This window comes from Thalassophryne amazonica, chromosome 5 (genome assembly GCF_902500255.1).
Source record: "Thalassophryne amazonica chromosome 5, fThaAma1.1, whole genome shotgun sequence".
Taxonomy (NCBI): domain Eukaryota; kingdom Metazoa; phylum Chordata; class Actinopteri; order Batrachoidiformes; family Batrachoididae; genus Thalassophryne; species Thalassophryne amazonica.
Window position 1 is genome coordinate 65,315,316 of NC_047107.1, and position 18,505 is coordinate 65,333,820.

General features: G+C 41.2%; 1 protein-coding gene across 1 annotated transcript in view; it reads left to right on the forward strand.

The window, feature by feature from the left end:
• Positions 1-3,925: 3,925 nt before the first annotated feature.
• rasef (RAS and EF-hand domain containing) overlaps positions 3,926-18,505 on the forward strand; it is a 53,986-nt gene continuing 39,406 nt past the window's right edge. The window contains exons 1-2 of the mRNA XM_034170463.1: positions 3,926-4,352; positions 14,307-14,453. Coding sequence (XP_034026354.1) covers positions 4,048-4,352; positions 14,307-14,453 — 452 coding nt within the window. The 5' untranslated portion in view covers positions 3,926-4,047. The remainder of the gene's footprint in view (positions 4,353-14,306; positions 14,454-18,505) is intronic.

Sequence of the window (18,505 nt, forward strand, 5' to 3'; positions counted from 1 at the left end):
TTTGATGATTGCTTCAATTGCAAGAAATACTGTTTTTAAAAATTAGTGGAAAAAACAAAACCAAAACCCTGAACAAACAAAAATAAATTAAAATATGGCCCATCTAAATAAGATTTTACATTATACTAATTACCTCAAACATTGCATATAACAGCAGAGTGCACAGTCAGGCTGCAGCCAAAGTGTACACTCTGATTTCTCTGTGCAGAGGACCTGCAGCCAGACTGCCTGCAGCTCCTCTGCGTTCTCACCTCCTCTCTGCCCCCCTGCCGTGTGCACCTGACACAGATACTTCTGCGTCGTCATGACGTCACACGAAGCAACTCGAAGCATCCGCGGTGTGAAAGCGGCTTAAGTGACCTGTTAAAGGTTTCAGCAAAAGGTTTTGTTGTCAGTGGGTGCAAAGTGGCTTTAAACATATTCATATATTTGATAATTTCCTTAATAATTTGCTTCAAAATTCATCACTAAATTCAAATCAGATTCATTTATTTAATTCCTTAAGCCTTATTTCACCGCTTTCTTTCAACGTCTCATGAATAACAAAATGTGTCCATAAATGCAATAAACTTATTTAATCACTGTCCAGACTCAAAATGCCAGCAAACTGTTCATTTTCTTGTATATGTGTAAATAAAATGGAAATATTTCTGCTGTGGTTTGTGTTCAGATGGAAACTTTTGGCCAATCGTATTGCCGAATTTACGGCTTTCACATTTGAGATTGATTAATTAATAACGTTTAAATCAAAGTTCCCAGTCTTTAAAAAACTGGGTGGTGCTCTGAGGTAATTAAATTTATTCCAAATAATATTAAATCTTAAAATCGTTAATTATTTTGGTGACCTGTTGAATCCATCCGTCAGATCATGGTTTCAGCGGCGGAAACTGTCCATCAGGTTGGTCACTTTCAGCCCCTAGTGTGGCTGTCCAGACCGATGGGAGACCGGCTTGGCCCTCTGCAGGTGTAATCCATTTGTTGGATGTCTGTGGTGATGTGTTCAGAGCTCAATTCCTCTCCTTCCCACGGGCTGCACTTTGCACCTCAAGTTGAGTCACAGCTCGCCTCATTCATTAGCATCTCAGTTACCGCAGGCAACAGGCTATTCTGTGTGAATGTGATGAAATTATCCCATGATCCACAGAGGACAAGTTGGGACATGCCTATCTCGGATTTCAGTGCTTGTGGAGAGCTGGGCTTGTCCCAACTTGTCCTCTAACACTCCGAAACGGAGGTTTTCCTTTGTCTCGCTTCATCAGTGAATTGGTCGTGACGCGCGAAGCCTCCGCGCGGCTTTCCATGACAAAATCTCTTGTTAAAAGTGAAATCTGCCAAAAAATGGCTGATGTCCAGCTCTTGTGATAACCAGAGAAATTGCACACGATGGTCCCGGCTCCACACAGCGATCCGTTTAGAAATGATCTGGTGGTTTCTGCCTCTCGATGGCGCCTCGGTGCGCGGCGCGCCGTGCGCCATTGTGGGTCGTCCTTAAAGCTGTAGTAACACTGTGAAGCCCGTAAAATTTTCACAGAAAGCCAGATAAATTTTTTGAATGGTTTCCAGCTGCCTGTCTGTAACAGTTTCTGAAAAAATTCTGATGGAAAAAAAGCCCAAATCATTCCGCCATTTCCTCGCAATGAAACAACGACGAGAGGGGTGGACCAGTGCTCACTCAAAGCCTGCCCACAGGCAAATGACGCAACCGACAGGTGTGGAAAAACTCACGCATGCGCACGAAGGTTCAAGCTTGGCTGAAGTAAAAACATATGAATCAAATCCATATAGTTTTTGAAAAAAATAAAAAGGTACGATACTCTTCTAACAGACCTCGTACATGCACACAGAGTCAGCCTACATGCACACACAGTCAGCCTTATCATGGCCCCGCTCACTGCAGCCCTTATTTTCTCAGTTCACGTGGTACTCAGGTCAGGTAGCAGCATAACACTTTACTTAAATTACCATCTGAATGGCCCAGCGAGCGCCACGTTTGAGTTACAGCAGCTGTTTTATCAATTAAAGTGTACCTGCTGCATATGCATGCCAGAGCATTGCATGACATGACATCCTATCACCTTTCTATCATCATTCACTTGAGTCTCATGAATGTCACAAACTGCTCTGTGAAAATTACACACAATGCAACTTTCTACATCTTAACTAAAGTGACATGAGATATACAATGACACGGCTAAAATTCTTCTCTATAACCCGTGCGTAGAATGGGTAACTCAGCTAGTCATACACAAAATAGATGGGAATATTTTCAGAATGCAAAGGATAGCTTCAGATAAGGTCAAATCAGAGGTAATCCTGAAAAATTAACTGATGATCACACCTCAGTAAATTCATGAGCCACTGAAATGTGGTTTTCCGCACAGACATCTGCTCTCCTGGTGCAAACAAATGTATCAGATTCCTGACATCAATGACATCATATGACAATGCCAAGCATAGTTGAAAAATTCAGCAAATTAGAAAATTTCAGCCTTCATCATTGATGTCATAAACTATATATACACACATGCACACACACTCCAAAGCAATTGTTTTGGCTTCTCACGAATGTGTTTCATACATCACTCTTTGATAAAGTTAAATTGATATTATCCCATCAATATAGAAAAGAATCTTCTTACACTCTAAAAACAGATTGGTTGGATTGGACACATTTCAGCCATTCTTTGGTTGTTTCAACCATGATACAGCTGCTGGTATTAGTGAGGCACTGCAAGGATCTGGATATGTTCTTTATGTTTTCTTTGTCATCCGAACTGTCAATGTGGAAAACGTGAAACTATATAAAACAATAAATCAATACTGTTGCTTAATGCTGACAAATTATACCTTAAGTGTAGTTTTTCTAGCCAACTGATTGTTGTCTCTTTCTCTCTGTCCGAGATGCAGCTGGATTGGATGATTTCTGTGGCAGCCATGGGACGGACTCCGCTGTAGGGACAGCTCCATCAAGTGGCACAATGACCCCACCCTATCCCAACCCCCTGAGGGTGGACTGAACTCCACAATGGACTCTCATCAATTGTTGTTGTGTTGTGTTCTGTACTGTAAACCTTTTTGGTAGAACAGTCTAAGCAGTGGGTCCCCCTCTGAGTCTGGTCTGCTTGAGGTTTCTTCCTCAAATCATCAGAGGGAGTTTTTCTTACCACTGTCGCCTGTGTGCTTGGTCTAGGGGTCAGTAAGGTTAGACCTTACTTTGTGTGAAGCGCCTTGATCTTTGTTTGAAAAAATTGAAATTGAATACATTTGTTAAAACTGGGGAAATAACTGCATGACGAAATGAATAAATATTTTAAAAATATAACAAATAATTGCATACAGAACTGAGCAAAAATATAAAACTATACAAATGCACAATGTGTATATTTTTATTTGCCTTTTTACTCTCAAATTTGTTTATTTTTTTATTAAATGTTTTATATTTGTAATTTTATTTATTCTTTCATTTACTCCTCTTCATAGCTCAGCATTTATGTGTACCTCTACCATGTTTATTTCTTTGTTCTTTTATTTATTTATGTTTTTGGTTTGTTATTTCGTAATTAACACAAAGTGGATTTAAACTCATTAAAAAAAGCCTATGTCCAGTTCAAAGTGGGGTGATTCAGGCAGAGACTGAAGATTTTTATTCAAAGCTGTGCGTGTTTGGCCCCATTCCCAGAGAACGTTTCTTTGACGCACACAGGTCCCGCAGCACTGACGTAACGTTACCTGAGACGCGCGCGCGCACACACACACGCACGCAGAGCAGCTGCTCTGTTCCTCTTTGGCTGAGACACGCCTGCAAAATATTGACAACCCAGGAGGAGAATTGTTCACCTTTTGTTTTCTGGAACTTTTGTGTCGTCCGAGGCGCGTAATTAAACGGTCACGGCTGCGTAACAGCTGGAAATGTTCGGATAAAGTCCGATCGATCGCCTGCTTCTCTTGGAGAAAATTCCCTGTGGTTTCTGTGGTGTTTAGTTGTCACTTCAAGTTAATTTAATTTTTGTTTTTTTTAGCCCTGGCACATCCCTCCACATCAGGGGCATGAGCGCAGAGGAGCAGGACAAGCTGCGCACTCTGTTCCGCGCCTACGACGTGGACAACTCGGGGCGGATCGAGAGAAACGAGTTTTTGACCCTGTGCTCGGAGCTGCAGATGTGCACGGCGCAAGCCGACAAGATATTTAACCGTCTGGACGTCGGTAAGGACGGCGGTGTCTCCCTGCCGGAGTTCATTGGCGGCTTCCAGGACCGTTACGGAGAGGACATGGCGCGTGACGCCGGGGAGTCCTCCGCCGCGTGGGAGGACTTCGAGAGGAGACTGGGGGAGCAGGCCAAGTTCATCCCCAGGTGAGAGCGCCGTGACGTCACCTCACGCTGAATGTGGTTCAGTTATGGGGGTGGATTAGTGGATTAGCACTGTCGCCTCGCAGCAAGAAGGTCATGTGATCGATTCCCACTTGTGGGCATTCTGTGTGGAATTTGCATGTTCTCCCCGTGTTTGCGTGGGTTCCACATCCAAAGACATGCAGGTTAGGTGGATTGGAAACTTTAAACTGTCCGTATCTGTGTGAATGTGTGTGTTTGTCTATATGTGGCCCTGTGAGTGTGACAGACCTGCCTCACACCCGGTGACTGCCCTGGGATAGGCCCTCATGACCCTTAATTCGAGTAATATTTAAAATATTTAAATATAAATAAATAATAAAATAAATATTTCTTGGCTTTGATGAGTCTTTATTGAAGGTTTAATCTGTTTTCAGTTGTGTTCAATTTTCTAAAATGAATTTTTGTCATCAATAAGCTTTTCTGAATCTACTTAACCAGTATGGTATTCCATGTAAACACACTGTGTATAACTGAAGTTTTATAATTGCACTGTGACAGTGTTCACATTAGATCAAATTCATGTATTTTTTTTTTCCTTTGGCCTGTGTGAGACACAGTTGAGACACAACTGTACTGTTTTGTCCGGAGTGTGAACTTGTTCATTCTGGGTTCGGGGTCACGTGCGTAGAGAAAATGTCCAGATTTGAATGTGCTGTCTGGGATGTTAGAGGATGTTCAGACTGATGAATTCTGTGAGGTCTGCAGCAAACTCACAGGCTTTTATTTTGAAATACAGGCTCTTATTGTGGAAGTGCATGTTAGTCTGTTCACCTTGCTGTTTTCATGACTTGAATCCTCATGAAAAAAATACACAAGTATGCCAAAGGAGGAAAGTCAGCTCTTTCTGGATTCCAATTGATGCTCCGGATACACAAACACACAGAGGCCACTTCCCTTTATTATATGGCTATACATAAAATTCATGACAAAGGATCAACACAATAAATCTTCCACAAAAGAAGGACGGTTATTCCGTTGTGGTCCTCAGGAATATACTAAAATATATGACTTTTCATAGGTTGTTTTTTTGGGGGGGCGGGGGGGGGGGAGCTTGCAAAAGTGTTACAGCAGTGTGCTTCAAGTATTTATTGTTCGTATGGGTCATCCATCCATTTCCCATAGTTGCTCACATCAGTTAAGGGTTGGTGGTGGTGGGCTGAAGCCTATCCCAACAGTCATAGGGCATGAGGTATGGTACACCCATTCAGGTGTACCAGCGAATTTTGTCTGTTACAATCAAAATCCATATGTATAAAATGGACAAAATCTGTTATATACATAAAACGGACAAAATCCGTTATTTGTATGTAACGGATTACATAGTTACAGTCAGAAGGCACCGAACGATAAACAGGGAATCCCCAGCACTGATTAGGATTACGTATTTCCTTGATTAAACACATGATCATGAATAGGGGCCTGCATAATTTAATGACCAGGTCAAAACTTCGTCTGAAAAAAATAAACACCTGCCTTAAATAAGCGGCGGGCATTATGTGCATTAAAAAGATTACGTTTGGTCGAGTCACTGTTTTTTCTAAGTCCACTGCGGAGTGGTACCTTAAAATCCTAAAGTCTGATTTATGCCTCTGCCCACTGATCCAAGTGGGTGGATTGTGTCTAATTGTAATTAGGATGGGTTAAATGCAGAGGACAAATTTCATTGTTTGTATGTATGTATGTATATGTACAATAACAACAAAGGCTCTATTCTATTCTACAACTCTGTAACTCTGTGGCCATGCAATGACGTTGACATGTGTGTGACCCTTTTAAAGTTGTCCATCATGTCTTAATTCATTTTACCACAGGAACAGCAGCTTTTTCTGGATCAGTTTGTCCCTCAACGAGCTCCACTTCTTTATGCAATCTTCAACCTCCAAGCCAACATTATGGTACTACAATTTCCCTCCATGAATTGTGGGTCAATGAGCACCTTTTTCTGACTCTGTGTTGTAAAGTTGGTCATATTTATGGACTTTCCTGCCAAACATATTTAATCCATGATCGAAATGTAATTGGCGGACGCACTGCAAAACTTTTAAAATATGACGGGAGAGGAAGGACTGAAAATGTAAAAGTGACCAATCACGGCCCTTGCGGTCTCCACCGTTAAAGCAGGTGTGCATCAGGCCACACAGAGGACTCTCATCTAAAGTGGCTGTCTTTGGTTCGCCACACCCAGGCATATGTGTGAAACTTAACACTATATTACAGTGCAGGCAGCAAGCAGCATTTTGTTAAGAATCGCCGGCCTTGAATAAAGTGCTGCCTCGTTTAGGCGCCGGGTCTGTGCACGGTTTGAAAAAAATAAATGCCCGGGCTTTTAATCAAGGAAATATGGTACCCATTTTCCTCAAATCGGTGTGTCAGTGCTGAACTTCATTTCGTACCTCTGTTGTGACAGGGCACGCCCAGACTGCTCTGTCTGGTACATGCGAGGGGTTTTTAATGGAAATATATTGCAATGGGGGAGGGGGGCGTGTTTTGTCCGTGTGAGTTAAAATGCATTATAAAAAAATATGGTGTAAAGTGTTTATTACATGGAAAACCATAGAAAAGCATTGGGACTGTTGTGTGTTGGGGGGTTTGGCTGGACATTTTGGTGTTCTTTTCTTTTCTTTGCTCTCCAGGTGGTATGCAAACTGGTTTTTGTCTGTGGAGAGGGTGCTGGCAGAAGAGTCCTTCACCCTCATCAGCATGATTTGCAGCACCTGTGGATGATGCTCACATGCAAACTTAAAGACTTTCAGCTGAAGCAGATAATGAGATGGCGTTCTGCATTTAAGCCATGAGTGATTCAAGCAGAATTGCCGGGAACTCGACCTTGTGACGTTCGTTTGTGAGACGCTGAGGACCGCGCCTGGGTTTGACACATTGTGCCTGTGAAGGAGGACGGGTGAGGGACACATGCTGTCAGCACACATCAGAGGTGATTGATTGTCTGAATAAGTGTTAACAGTAATTTGGTATTTTGTTACGCAGTATATGTGAATATTGATGAGAATTGTGCAGCTCGCTTCTCACTGCCGTGGTGTGCGGACTGATGATCCTCCACCTGTTGTGAAAAGCTGCTCATTTACATAAAGCTTAAATTCAGACCTGAATGTGTTGCTGATAGTGTGTGCCTTTGAAGGATATTAGTTGTAGCTGCTGACTTACCTCACCTTTTCTATCCTTCACAGAGTCAGTTTGTCGTGTCCACCTGGGGGGTGTTTGACGGTGAACGTGAGTCCAGAAGCACCGGGCTTCGATCCCTTTGGGCGCTGGAGAGCGCGCTGTCCTTCACTCCGCCAGACAAACGTGCTTTTATGTTTGTACACTGAGTATTGCACAAAAGGGGGAAAATAAACTTGTTTTGTTTTTTGGAACCGCTTTCTGGTTATTTAGCGCTGGGTTCAGTCAGACGCAAGTCCGCTCCTCAACCCGCGTCGGCACATAACAGGGACTTTTGCTTTTGTCCAGTGAGTGCAAATATCCGATTCATATCATGATGGTTTAGACGAGTTTTAATGTGTTTCTATAATGCTGAGATAAAGAAGGTTATGCTAAAACCAGAATATTCACTTGATGTCATGTGCATACTGCTCTTCTACAAGTAATGAAATTTTGACTTGGTTGAAAGAGGAAGCACACGTTTACTCTGTAGTTGGGATGGATATTCTGAAAGGACAGTAGAACAGCTGCAAGGATACCATGAAGTGAACAGAACCGTGTCTGTGTGACCCCAATTGTTAACAGAGCTGAATGACTTCCTAACAACTTACTGTTGCTTACTGAACTTAACATCGAGTATTGATGAGTATTGATGATGTTATCAATAGAAAGGTCAGTAGGACTTCATCCGAGTGTTAAATGGGTGTGTCTTTTAACAATTAATCAAAATAGACATTATAAATTAGTTTAACCTTTAAGACAACCAAAGATCAAAAGTGGCCAATGGAATGTTCTGTATGACTTCTTATTTGTGGTAATTCTTCAGTGGCGAGGAAAATAGTGTCTTTGTCAATTCCCTGATGGAAACGGTGGACCCGGAGATGACTGAACAGGCCCGGTCTCCAGGCACACTGTGTCTGACAGGCACTGCAGGTGGTTGCTGCAGGAAGCTTCTACCAGTCAGGATCTTGCTTAACTTCATGTTAGAGTTTAATAGTAACAATAGGTGTATCTTCAAGCAATTCCTTGAAGAAAAGACATTCGAAAAAGCCCCATAACAAACAACCATTGGGCCCAATTTTTGACCTTGACTTTTAACTGATTTTTCTTAAACCCAAATTTGCCCTGGGCTTTCCCTCAGTTATTCCACCACGGTTTGTCAAAATCAGCAAAATAAAATTAAAAAAAAAGTTGAAAGAGTTGCGTTTTTCTCTCACACACAGACACACAGACCCATAGGACCGAAAGCAACATCACCGCATGCTCCACTGTGCACGAGTGTCGTGAAAGGTTTTAAAATGTAAAGAAGCTTTGAAATTCAGTGCACAATATCAGAATTCTTTCCATTTGGTCTCAAAATCGCCTGTATGTTTATACTTTTGCAGACGTTTATTAGTTTGTGTGTGGTACTACAGTGCCTGTGTTTGTATGTGTGTGTGGCCCTGGGCCCAACATTTGACTGGTCCCTCCTCAGGCCACTATGCTGATACATCTGGATATTGATTATCACAGCAGTCTGAAGTCACAAGAACAGTTACATGCACTCTTTTATCTTCAAGCATATACACGCAGTCAGCTGAGAGGTGACACTGTGGAAAACATCTTACACAACTCACTCAAATGTTTGTTTGTCAGGAGACTTTGTTATGTGTATGAAATAAAACTAAAAAAACTATCAAAAAATATTTTATTCTAGGTGAGAAGAGCGTCAGGACATGATTACATCTTTAACAAGTGCAGGAAGCTTGTTCTCTTGATGTCACAATGATGTGTTTTTTTTTCCCGCGGAGCCTGTTCTGGGTGATGCTGCAGTAAACTGGCTCACTGGGAGCTGTTCTCTGTATACTTTAGGATTACAGGCAGTCCGCTGAGTCAGAAGGTAAACATATAGACACTGTGAACTTACCAGACCCACTGAGTCTTCTCACCTGGACGGATGTCAGCTATATTAGAGTCGTGCGCTTAAATGCCACACTGATGATAGTAAGGAATTGTCTTTGATCCTGATTCAATTCAATTCAATTCAATTTTATTTATATAGCGCCAAATCACAACAGTTGCCCCAAGGCGCTTTATATTATAAGGCAAGGCCATACAATAATTACGTAAAAACCCCAAAGGTCAAAACGACCCCCTGTGAGCAAGCACTTGGCGACAGTTAGAAGGAAAAACTCCCTTTTAACAGGAAGAAACCTCCAGCAGAACCAGGCTCAGGGAGGGGCAGTCTTCTGCTGGGACTGGTTGGGGCTGAGGGAGAGAACCAGGAGAAAGACATGCTGTAGAGGGGAGCAGAGATCAATCACTAATGATTAAATGCAGAGTGGTGCATACAGAGCAAAAAGAGAAAGAAACAATGCATCATGGGAACCCCCCAGCAGTCTACGTCTATAGCAGCATAACTAAGGGATGGTTCAGGGTCACCTGATCCAGCCCTAACTATAAGCTTTAGCAAAAAGGAAAGTTTTAAGCCTAATCTTAAAAGTAGAGAGGGTGTCTGTCTCCCTGATCCGAATTGGGAGCTGGTTCCACAGGAGAGGAGCCTGAAAGCTGAAGGCTCTGCCTCCCATTCTACTCTTACAAACCCTAGGAACTACAAGTAAGCCTGCAGTCTGAGAGCGAAGCGCTCTATTGGGGTGATATGGTACTATGAGGTCCCTAAGATAAGAAGGGACCTGATTATTCAAAACCTTATAAGTAAGAAGAAGAATTTTAAATTCTATTCTAGAATTAACAGGAAGCCAATGAAGAGAGGCCAATATGGGTGAGATATGCTCTCTCCTTCTAGTCCCCGTCAGTACTCTAGCTGCAGCATTTTGAATTAACTGAAGGCTTTTCAGGGAACTTTTAGGACAACCTGATAATAATGAATTACAATAGTCCAGCCTAGAGGAAATAAATGCATGAATTAGTTTTTCAGCATCACTCTGAGACAAGACCTTTCTAATTTTAGAGATATTGCGTAAATGCAAAAAAGCAGTCTTACATATTTGTTTAATATGCGCTTTGAATCAACTTCAATCAATCAACTTTTTTCTTATATAGCGCCAAATCACAACAAACAGTTGCCCCAAGGCGCTCCATATTGTAAGGCAAGGCCATACAATAATTATGAAAAACCCCAACGGTCAAAACGACCCCCTATGAGCAAGCACTTGGCCACAGTGGGAAGGAAAAACTCCCTTTTAACAGGAAGAAACCTCCAGCAGAACCAGGCTCAGGGAGGGGCAGTCTTCTGCTGAGACTGGTTGGGGCTGAGGGAAAGAACCAGGAAAAAGACATGCCGAGAAGGGGGGCAGAGATCGATCACTAATGATTAAATGCAGAGTGATGCATACGGAGCAAAAAGAGAAAGAAACAGTGCATCATGGGAACCCCCCCACAGTCTACGTCTAAAGCAACATAACCAAGGGATGGTCCAGGGTCACCCGATCCAGCCCTAACTATAAGCCTTAGCGAAAAGGAAAGTTTTAAGCCTAATCTTAAAAGTAGAGAGGGTATCTGTCTCCCTGATCTGAATTGGGAGCTGGTTCCACAGGAGAGGAGCCTGAAAGCTGAAGGCTCTGCCTCCCATTCTACTCTTACAAACCCTAGGAACCACAAGTAAGCCCCTAGTCTGAGAGCGAAGCGCTCTAATGGGGTAATATGGTACTACGAGGTCCCTAAGATAAGATGGGACCTGATTATTCAAAACCTTATAAGTAAGAAGAAGAATTTTAAATTCTATTCTAGAATTAACAGGAAGCCAATGAAGAGAGGCCAACACGGGTGAGATATGCTCTCTCCTGCTAGTCCCCGTCAGTACTCTAGCTGCAGCATTCTGAACCAACTGAAGGCTTTTTAGGGAACTTTTAGGACAACCTGATAATAATGAATTACAATAGTCCAGCCTAGAGGAAATAAATGCATGAATTAGTTTTTCAGCATCACTCTGAGACAAGACCTTTCTGATTTTAGAGATATTGCGTAAATGCAAAAAGGCAGTCCTACATATTTGTTTAATATGCACTTTGAATGACATATCCTGATCAAAAATGACTCCAAGATTTCTCACAGTATTACTAGAGATCAGGGAAATGCCATCCAGAGTAACGATCTGGTTAGACACCATGCTTCTAAGATTTGTGGGGCCAAGTACAATAACTTCAGTTTTATCTGAGTTTAAAAGCAGGAAATTAGAGGTCATCCATGTCTTTATGTCTGTAAGACAATCCTGCAGTTTAGCTAATTGGTGTGTATCCTCTGGCTTCATGGATAGATAAAGCTGGGTATCATCTGCGTAACAATGAAAATTTAAGCAATACCGTCTAATAATACTGCCTAAGGGAAGCATGTATAAAGTGAATAAAATTGGTCCTAGCACAGACCCTTGTGGAACTCCATAATTAACTTTAGTCTGTGAAGAAGATTCCCCATTTACATGAACAAATTGTAATCTATTAGATAAATATGATTCAAAACACCGCAGCGCAGTGCCTTTAATACCTATGGCATGCTCTAATCTCTGTAATAAAATTTTATGGTCAACAGTATCAAAAGCAGCACTGAGGTCTAACAGAACAAGCACAGAGATGAGTCCACTGTCTGAGGCCATAAGAAGATCATTTGTAACCTTCACTGATGATGTTTCTGTACTATGATGAATTCTAAAACCTGACTGAAACTCTTCAAATAGACCATTCCTCTGCAGATGATCAGTTAGCTGTTTTACAACTACCCTTTCAAGAATTTTTGAGAGAAAAGGAAGGTTGGAGATTGGCCTATAATTAGCTAAGATAGCTGGGTCAAGTGATGGCTTTTTAAGTAATGGTTTAATTACTGCCACCTTAAAAGCCTGTGGTACATAGCCAACTAATAAAGATAGACTGATCATATTTAAGATCGAAGCATTAAATAATGGTAGGGCTTCCTTGAGCAGCCTGGTAGGAATGGGGTCCAATAGACATGTTGATGGTTTGTATGAAGTAACTAATGAAAATAACTCAGACAGAACAATCTGAGAGAAAGAGTCTAACCAAATACCGGCATCACTGAAAGCAGCCAAAGATAACGATACGTTTTTGGGATGGTTAAAATTTTATTAGCAAAGAAAGTCATGAAGTCATTACTAGTTAAAGTTAAAGGAATACTCGGCTCAGTAGAGCTCTGACTGTCAGCCTGGCTACAGTGCTGAAAAGAAATCTGGGGCTTTTCTTATTTTCTTCAATTAGTGATGAGTAGTAAGATGTCCTAGCTTTACGGAGGGCTTTTTTATAGAGCAACAGACTATTTTTCCAGGCTAAGTGAAGATCTACTAAATTAGTGAGACGCCATTTCCTCTCCAACTTACGGGTTATCTGCTTTAAGCTGCGACTTTGTGAGTTATACCACGGAGTCTGGCACTTCTGATTTAAAGCTCTCTTTTTCAGAGGAGCTACAGCATCCAAAGTTGTCTTCAATGAGGATGTAAAACTATTGACGAGATACTCTATCTCACTTACAGAGTTTAGGTAGCTACTCTGCACTGTGTTGGTATATGGCATTAGGGAACATAAAGAAGGAAACATATCCTTAAACCTAGTTACAGCGCTTTCTGAAAGACTTCTAGTGTAATGAAACTTATTCCCCACTGCTGGGTAGTCCATCAGAGTAAATGTAAATGTTATTAAGAAATGATCAGACAGAAGGGAGTTTTCAGGGAATACTGTTAAGTCTTCAATTTCCATACCATAAGTCAGAACAAGATTTAAGATATGATTAAAGTGGTGGGTGGACTCATTTACATTTTGAGCAAAGCCAATCGAGTCTAACAATAAATTAAATGCAGTGTTGAGGCTGTCATTCTCAGCATCTGTGTGGATGTTAAAATCGCCCACTATAATTATCTTATCTGAGCTAAGCACTAAGTCAGACAAAAGTTCTGAAAATTCACAGAGAAACTCACAGTAACGACCAGGAGGACGATAGATAACAACAAATAAAACTGGTTTTTGGGACTTCCAATTTGGATGGACAAGACTAAGAGTCAAGCTTTCAAATGAATTAAAGCTCTGTCTGGGTTTTTGATTAATTAATAAGCTGGAATGGAAGATTGCTGCTAATCCTCCGCCTCGGCCCGTGCTACGAGCATTCTGGCAGTTAGTGTGACTCGGGGGTGTTGACTCATTTAAACTGACATATTCATCCTGCTGTAACCAGGTTTCTGTAAGGCAGAATAAATCAATATGTTGATTGACTGCTGAACTTTGACCCCGACCTAATAGATGGTCTTGGACATTCTGATTGCTGACCTTTGATGTTGATCTCTGACATTTGATCTTAATCACTGAAGTTTGACCCTGACCCGATGATCTTTTACATCTCGATTATTGACCTTTGATCCTGATCCCTGACATTTTATCTTAAACCCATAACTTTGACCCAACCTAATACATGATCTTTGACATCCTGATTACTGGCCTTTGATCCTGATCTTAATCACTTAACTTTGAGCCGACCTAATATGTGATCTTGACATTCTGATTACATACCTTTGATTCTGATCCCTGATCTTAATCACTTAACTGTGACCAGACATAATATGTGATCTTTGTGACATCCTGATTACTGACCTTTAATCTCTAATGGTGAATTTAGTACCAATTGTTTTGATCCTGTGATCAGTTTAACTTAAATTCCAGTTTGACTCAATGAAGCAACCAGCTGGTTCACAAACAGCTGACCTGCATACCCACATTTCTTGAATATAATGAAATCTGAAGTCAGGTGCTGGTTTTCTTCCAGGAATGAGCACCTGGACACGTTGTACCAGAACATCAGCCTTACTGAGCCCAGACTGGTGCCTCACTTTGAGAAAGTCATCATAAACTTCACCAAGGAGATCAAACAGCAGAACTCAGAGAAGGAAAACCTGGCACTTGCTGTCAAACGGTAGAAAACTACACACACACACACACACACACACACCAGTTCAAGTGAACATTTTCACAGATAATCATGTTGTGGCACATCAATAATATTTTTACATAGTGATCAAAGATTTAGTTACTTTTATTAGCTAAGAATCACAGTAAATGCAAAGAATATTGCTGTGCTGATCGTAAGATATTATTCAACTGCTGCTCACAATATTTTGAAATATAACGCAATGCTAAAATACCCTCAGCTGTATGAGCATTGTGTTCTTTATAATTTGCAGTTGTTTAATTAATTATTAAGATTCTATTTTCTTACTTACATTTTGTACATGTTCAAATCAAATCTTCATTTGTTCATGTTGTGCAAATGAAGGAATATTTGTAGATCACCCTCTGTGCATTTGCAGTTATTAACAACCCGATCTCAAGGCAAGTGATTCAGCAGCACGAAATATACATTAATCTATTGGTTCGTGATATTGTGACGAAAAATGCCTCATTTTCATCGTGGCAGCACAAATTCATTCTAATTCACTCCATGACGGCTGCATGAAATTAAAAGTGAAGCGGGGGAGTCGGGAGTGGTTATGGATAGGGTGGGAGGAAGGAGTAGGATTAGTAATAGTGAGTAAAAAAAAAAAAAACACAAAAATTTGACTCATTTCGTCACAGGAGCACGAAAAAAAAAACGTGAGACTGGCCTGTTATTAATGAGACAAATTTAACTCCATACAAAGTTAGCTTTGAGTTAGCAGAAGCTAGTGTGCAAGCTAACATCCGCAAAATGTCATGTAAATGACTCCAGAGGTGTTATCAGGGTAAAAAAAAAACCCAGTGTTTTCAGTTTTAGAAGTGTTTCTTTCTCCCTGGATTTTACATAATATGGGAGGGTGCAACTACACATCACTGCCAGTGAAGTGGTGAATTCGAAGGGGAGAATAAGCCAGCTCACACTCTCGGGTGACTCTTGGCGCACTGCATTGTGGGAGAGGTGAGAGGTCATCTGACCCAAACACAGCTGACGCCTGTGAGCGACACTATTTATATCCACGTAATTTCTCTCTGTTTATCAGTATTTTGTGTCTGTCTGTTGCCAACAGCTGCGGTAATAAAGTTGCTGCAGTTAAAAAGCTCGTAGTTGGATCTTGGTGCTCTTAACTGAGTGTCCTGCAGGGTCCGATGCTTTTTTGGGGGGGGGTGGACTTTGTCAGAACAAAACATAACAAAGGTATACAGTGACAACTCTCAGTATCTATAACAAAGAATCAGATGTAATAATGAAGTGATTATGAACCTCCTAAGAAAATACAATCTGCAGTACATCATTTCCTCAATGAGTCGGGTGGATTGTATCTGTTATAATGCGGTCTGAAGCATTTACTTTGAAAATTAGTGTTTAAAGCAGGCCACCTGGATATCCCAGCTAGGAATAATGGAATAGCACTGCAGTTCTATTTTGTAGATTTCTTTACTTTACTGGGGCCATGATTACGAGGGATGGCAAGAATGTTTTCATTAATCAGGAACGAAAGTCGGAGGTTCGAAGATGTTGAAGGAGTTCCGACCATAAGTGATGCCAACTAACAATCTGGCGGCGTTATTCCCATGACCCGCCGGGCAGCGTCCAGTGTGCCGGGAAGACGGGTAGAGACGGAAGGGCACCACCAGGAGCCTGCCGCTTAATTTGACTCAACATAGGAAACCTCACCCAGCCCAGACACAGAAAGGATGGATAGATCGATCGCTCTTTTGCTCCCATCAGCTCCTGTCAGCGCTTATTCTCACTGTTCTTTGTTGGTGGAGCAATTTATCTGGTTAATTCCGATAACAAACGAGACTCCAGCATGCTAACTACTTACGCAGTCCCGTGCGGTCAGCATCAACTTCTTAGAGGGACAAGTGGCGTTCAGCCACACAGGATTGAGCAGAAACATGGGTAACTGTGACAGTAGTGAAGAAGAAAGCAGCCATGCTAACTCCAGCCATGTTGTTTGAGCCTGCAGCAAGCCGTTGTTTGGGCACCGTGACCATTGACCCGGAAGTGTTATAGGCTCTCGTAACTGTGAGATGGCTTATTTGTACTTCGGCAAGTGGCCACCCGATGAAAGCATGCTTGGGCTGTATTGCTTGTCTATTGGAATGAGCTGGGTTGGATTTGTCCCTGCCTTGCTTCTAACAGCCAGCTGATAGCTCTCATTGCCTGGAAGGGTGAGATTTATACACCAAGCTAAGCTAAAATGAACCATTGTACATTAAATTGACTTTACTGATGAGTCTGACCCCTCTGAAAAGTGGCCAAATTATGTCTTTGTATTGCATTCGGTGATGTTTTCATCGGCCAAAAACGCCCACCAGTGGGCGCTTGGGTAAAGTCCGCAGCAACCCATACTAGAAATGAAGGTGTTAGCAAGTAGCTACATCAGGAAGTGACATCACCATACTTCCTTAGTGTGCTTATATACATTTTTTTCATATATTATGTAAACGTTAGCAAGAAATAAACACTTCTAAAAATGCAAATGCTGTTTTAGGAACCTAATAACGCCTCTGTATTCATTTACAGACATTTCATGGATGTTAGCATCGTGACGTCACAGGCTAACTGCAAACAATTTTGTTTGTGTGTAAACAAACCTCTTTGTCATATATTATGTAAAAGCTATCGAGAAATAAACTTCTAAAACTGAAAATACTGTTTTTGTAACCTGATTACACCTCTGGAGTAATTTACAAGACATTTCACAGACGTCAGCGTGCATGCTAACTTCAGCTAACTCAAAGCTAACTTCCACTCTTGTCAAACACTTATTAACATATATTGTTTATGATTGATTATTGATTGACTGAAAGAAAGGCTTTATTAAACTTGTACAAATTGTGAGTAACACAATAAGATCTTAATCATTAATGTAAATAACAGAAAGGTTGGGTGTCACCGTGTTTGAGATCTATATCTTTTATTTATTTACCGCTGCAAAACAGGGCTATGATTGTTTCCATATGTAATGAGACTGTAGTGTTACTGTGACTCAGCCCTCAAAGATCAGGTGGACATCTGTATTCTATGTCCAGTTATGTGCTTAATCCTAAAAACTGCATAAAAAAGAATCTCTCACTTTAAATTTGATTATAAAATAATGTGAATCAAATACTGCTCTGGATTTGTTGCACAGAAATACGATTGCATAATTGCCACTCAGATAAAGCTGTGAAAGAGCTACAGGGGACACAGTTGGAAATCACCTGTTTTTGAAAATAATTGGTGATAGAAGAAGAGTCCTGATGGTCTCTCCATTATGAAGTGCCCCACCCCCTGAGGAGTGGGGGGGTGGTGGGGGGGGGGGGGTTGTGAAAAGTAAAGCACAGCTGGCAGTAGATTCTTTTGGCAAATATTTTGACACATGTAAATTGGGAGCAGTTGGTGAGAAGTGAAGTGCAGTCATTTCTCCATAATCTGGTGTTTTCAAGTTTGTTGTAGGAGTGTGAAGGAAGTGCCAGGTGTGTTTCCATATATATAGTGGGTAAAATACATTGCAATTGTTTTTAGTAAATATATTTCAAAAAGGGCTATTAAAGTGTGATAAACTGTGACCTTAGTAGTTAAGAGTAACTTTAAACATTATAGATTTTATAGCATGCAGTTCATAAGACAAAACACCAGCATGCTGTTAGGGGGCTTTGTATGATGACCTGTCCATGGTGCTGATCAGACATAATGCACATTTATGTGTTATTGTGCATTTAAATGTCTGTTCAGCATGTTGAAAGTAAAACAAAAAGTACTTTCAGCTCAGAAATGGTGTAAACAATAAAATGTGTGTCATACACATTAACCTCTTGGAACACTCACTCATTAGCTAAACCTGCATTCCAAGGCTGTGAAATGCTATGAAACAGGAGCTCAGGGCACAGCAGTCAGGAGCAGAGCTGAACAGAGCTTCACTTTCTCTCCACTGAATAGGAAAAAAGCTCCATCAAAATCCTTCAGTATTAATCCAGAGTTCGTTGCATGAGCATCGCTGGTGATACATTAAGAAATTTACAGTTTATTTTACAGTTGAAAGG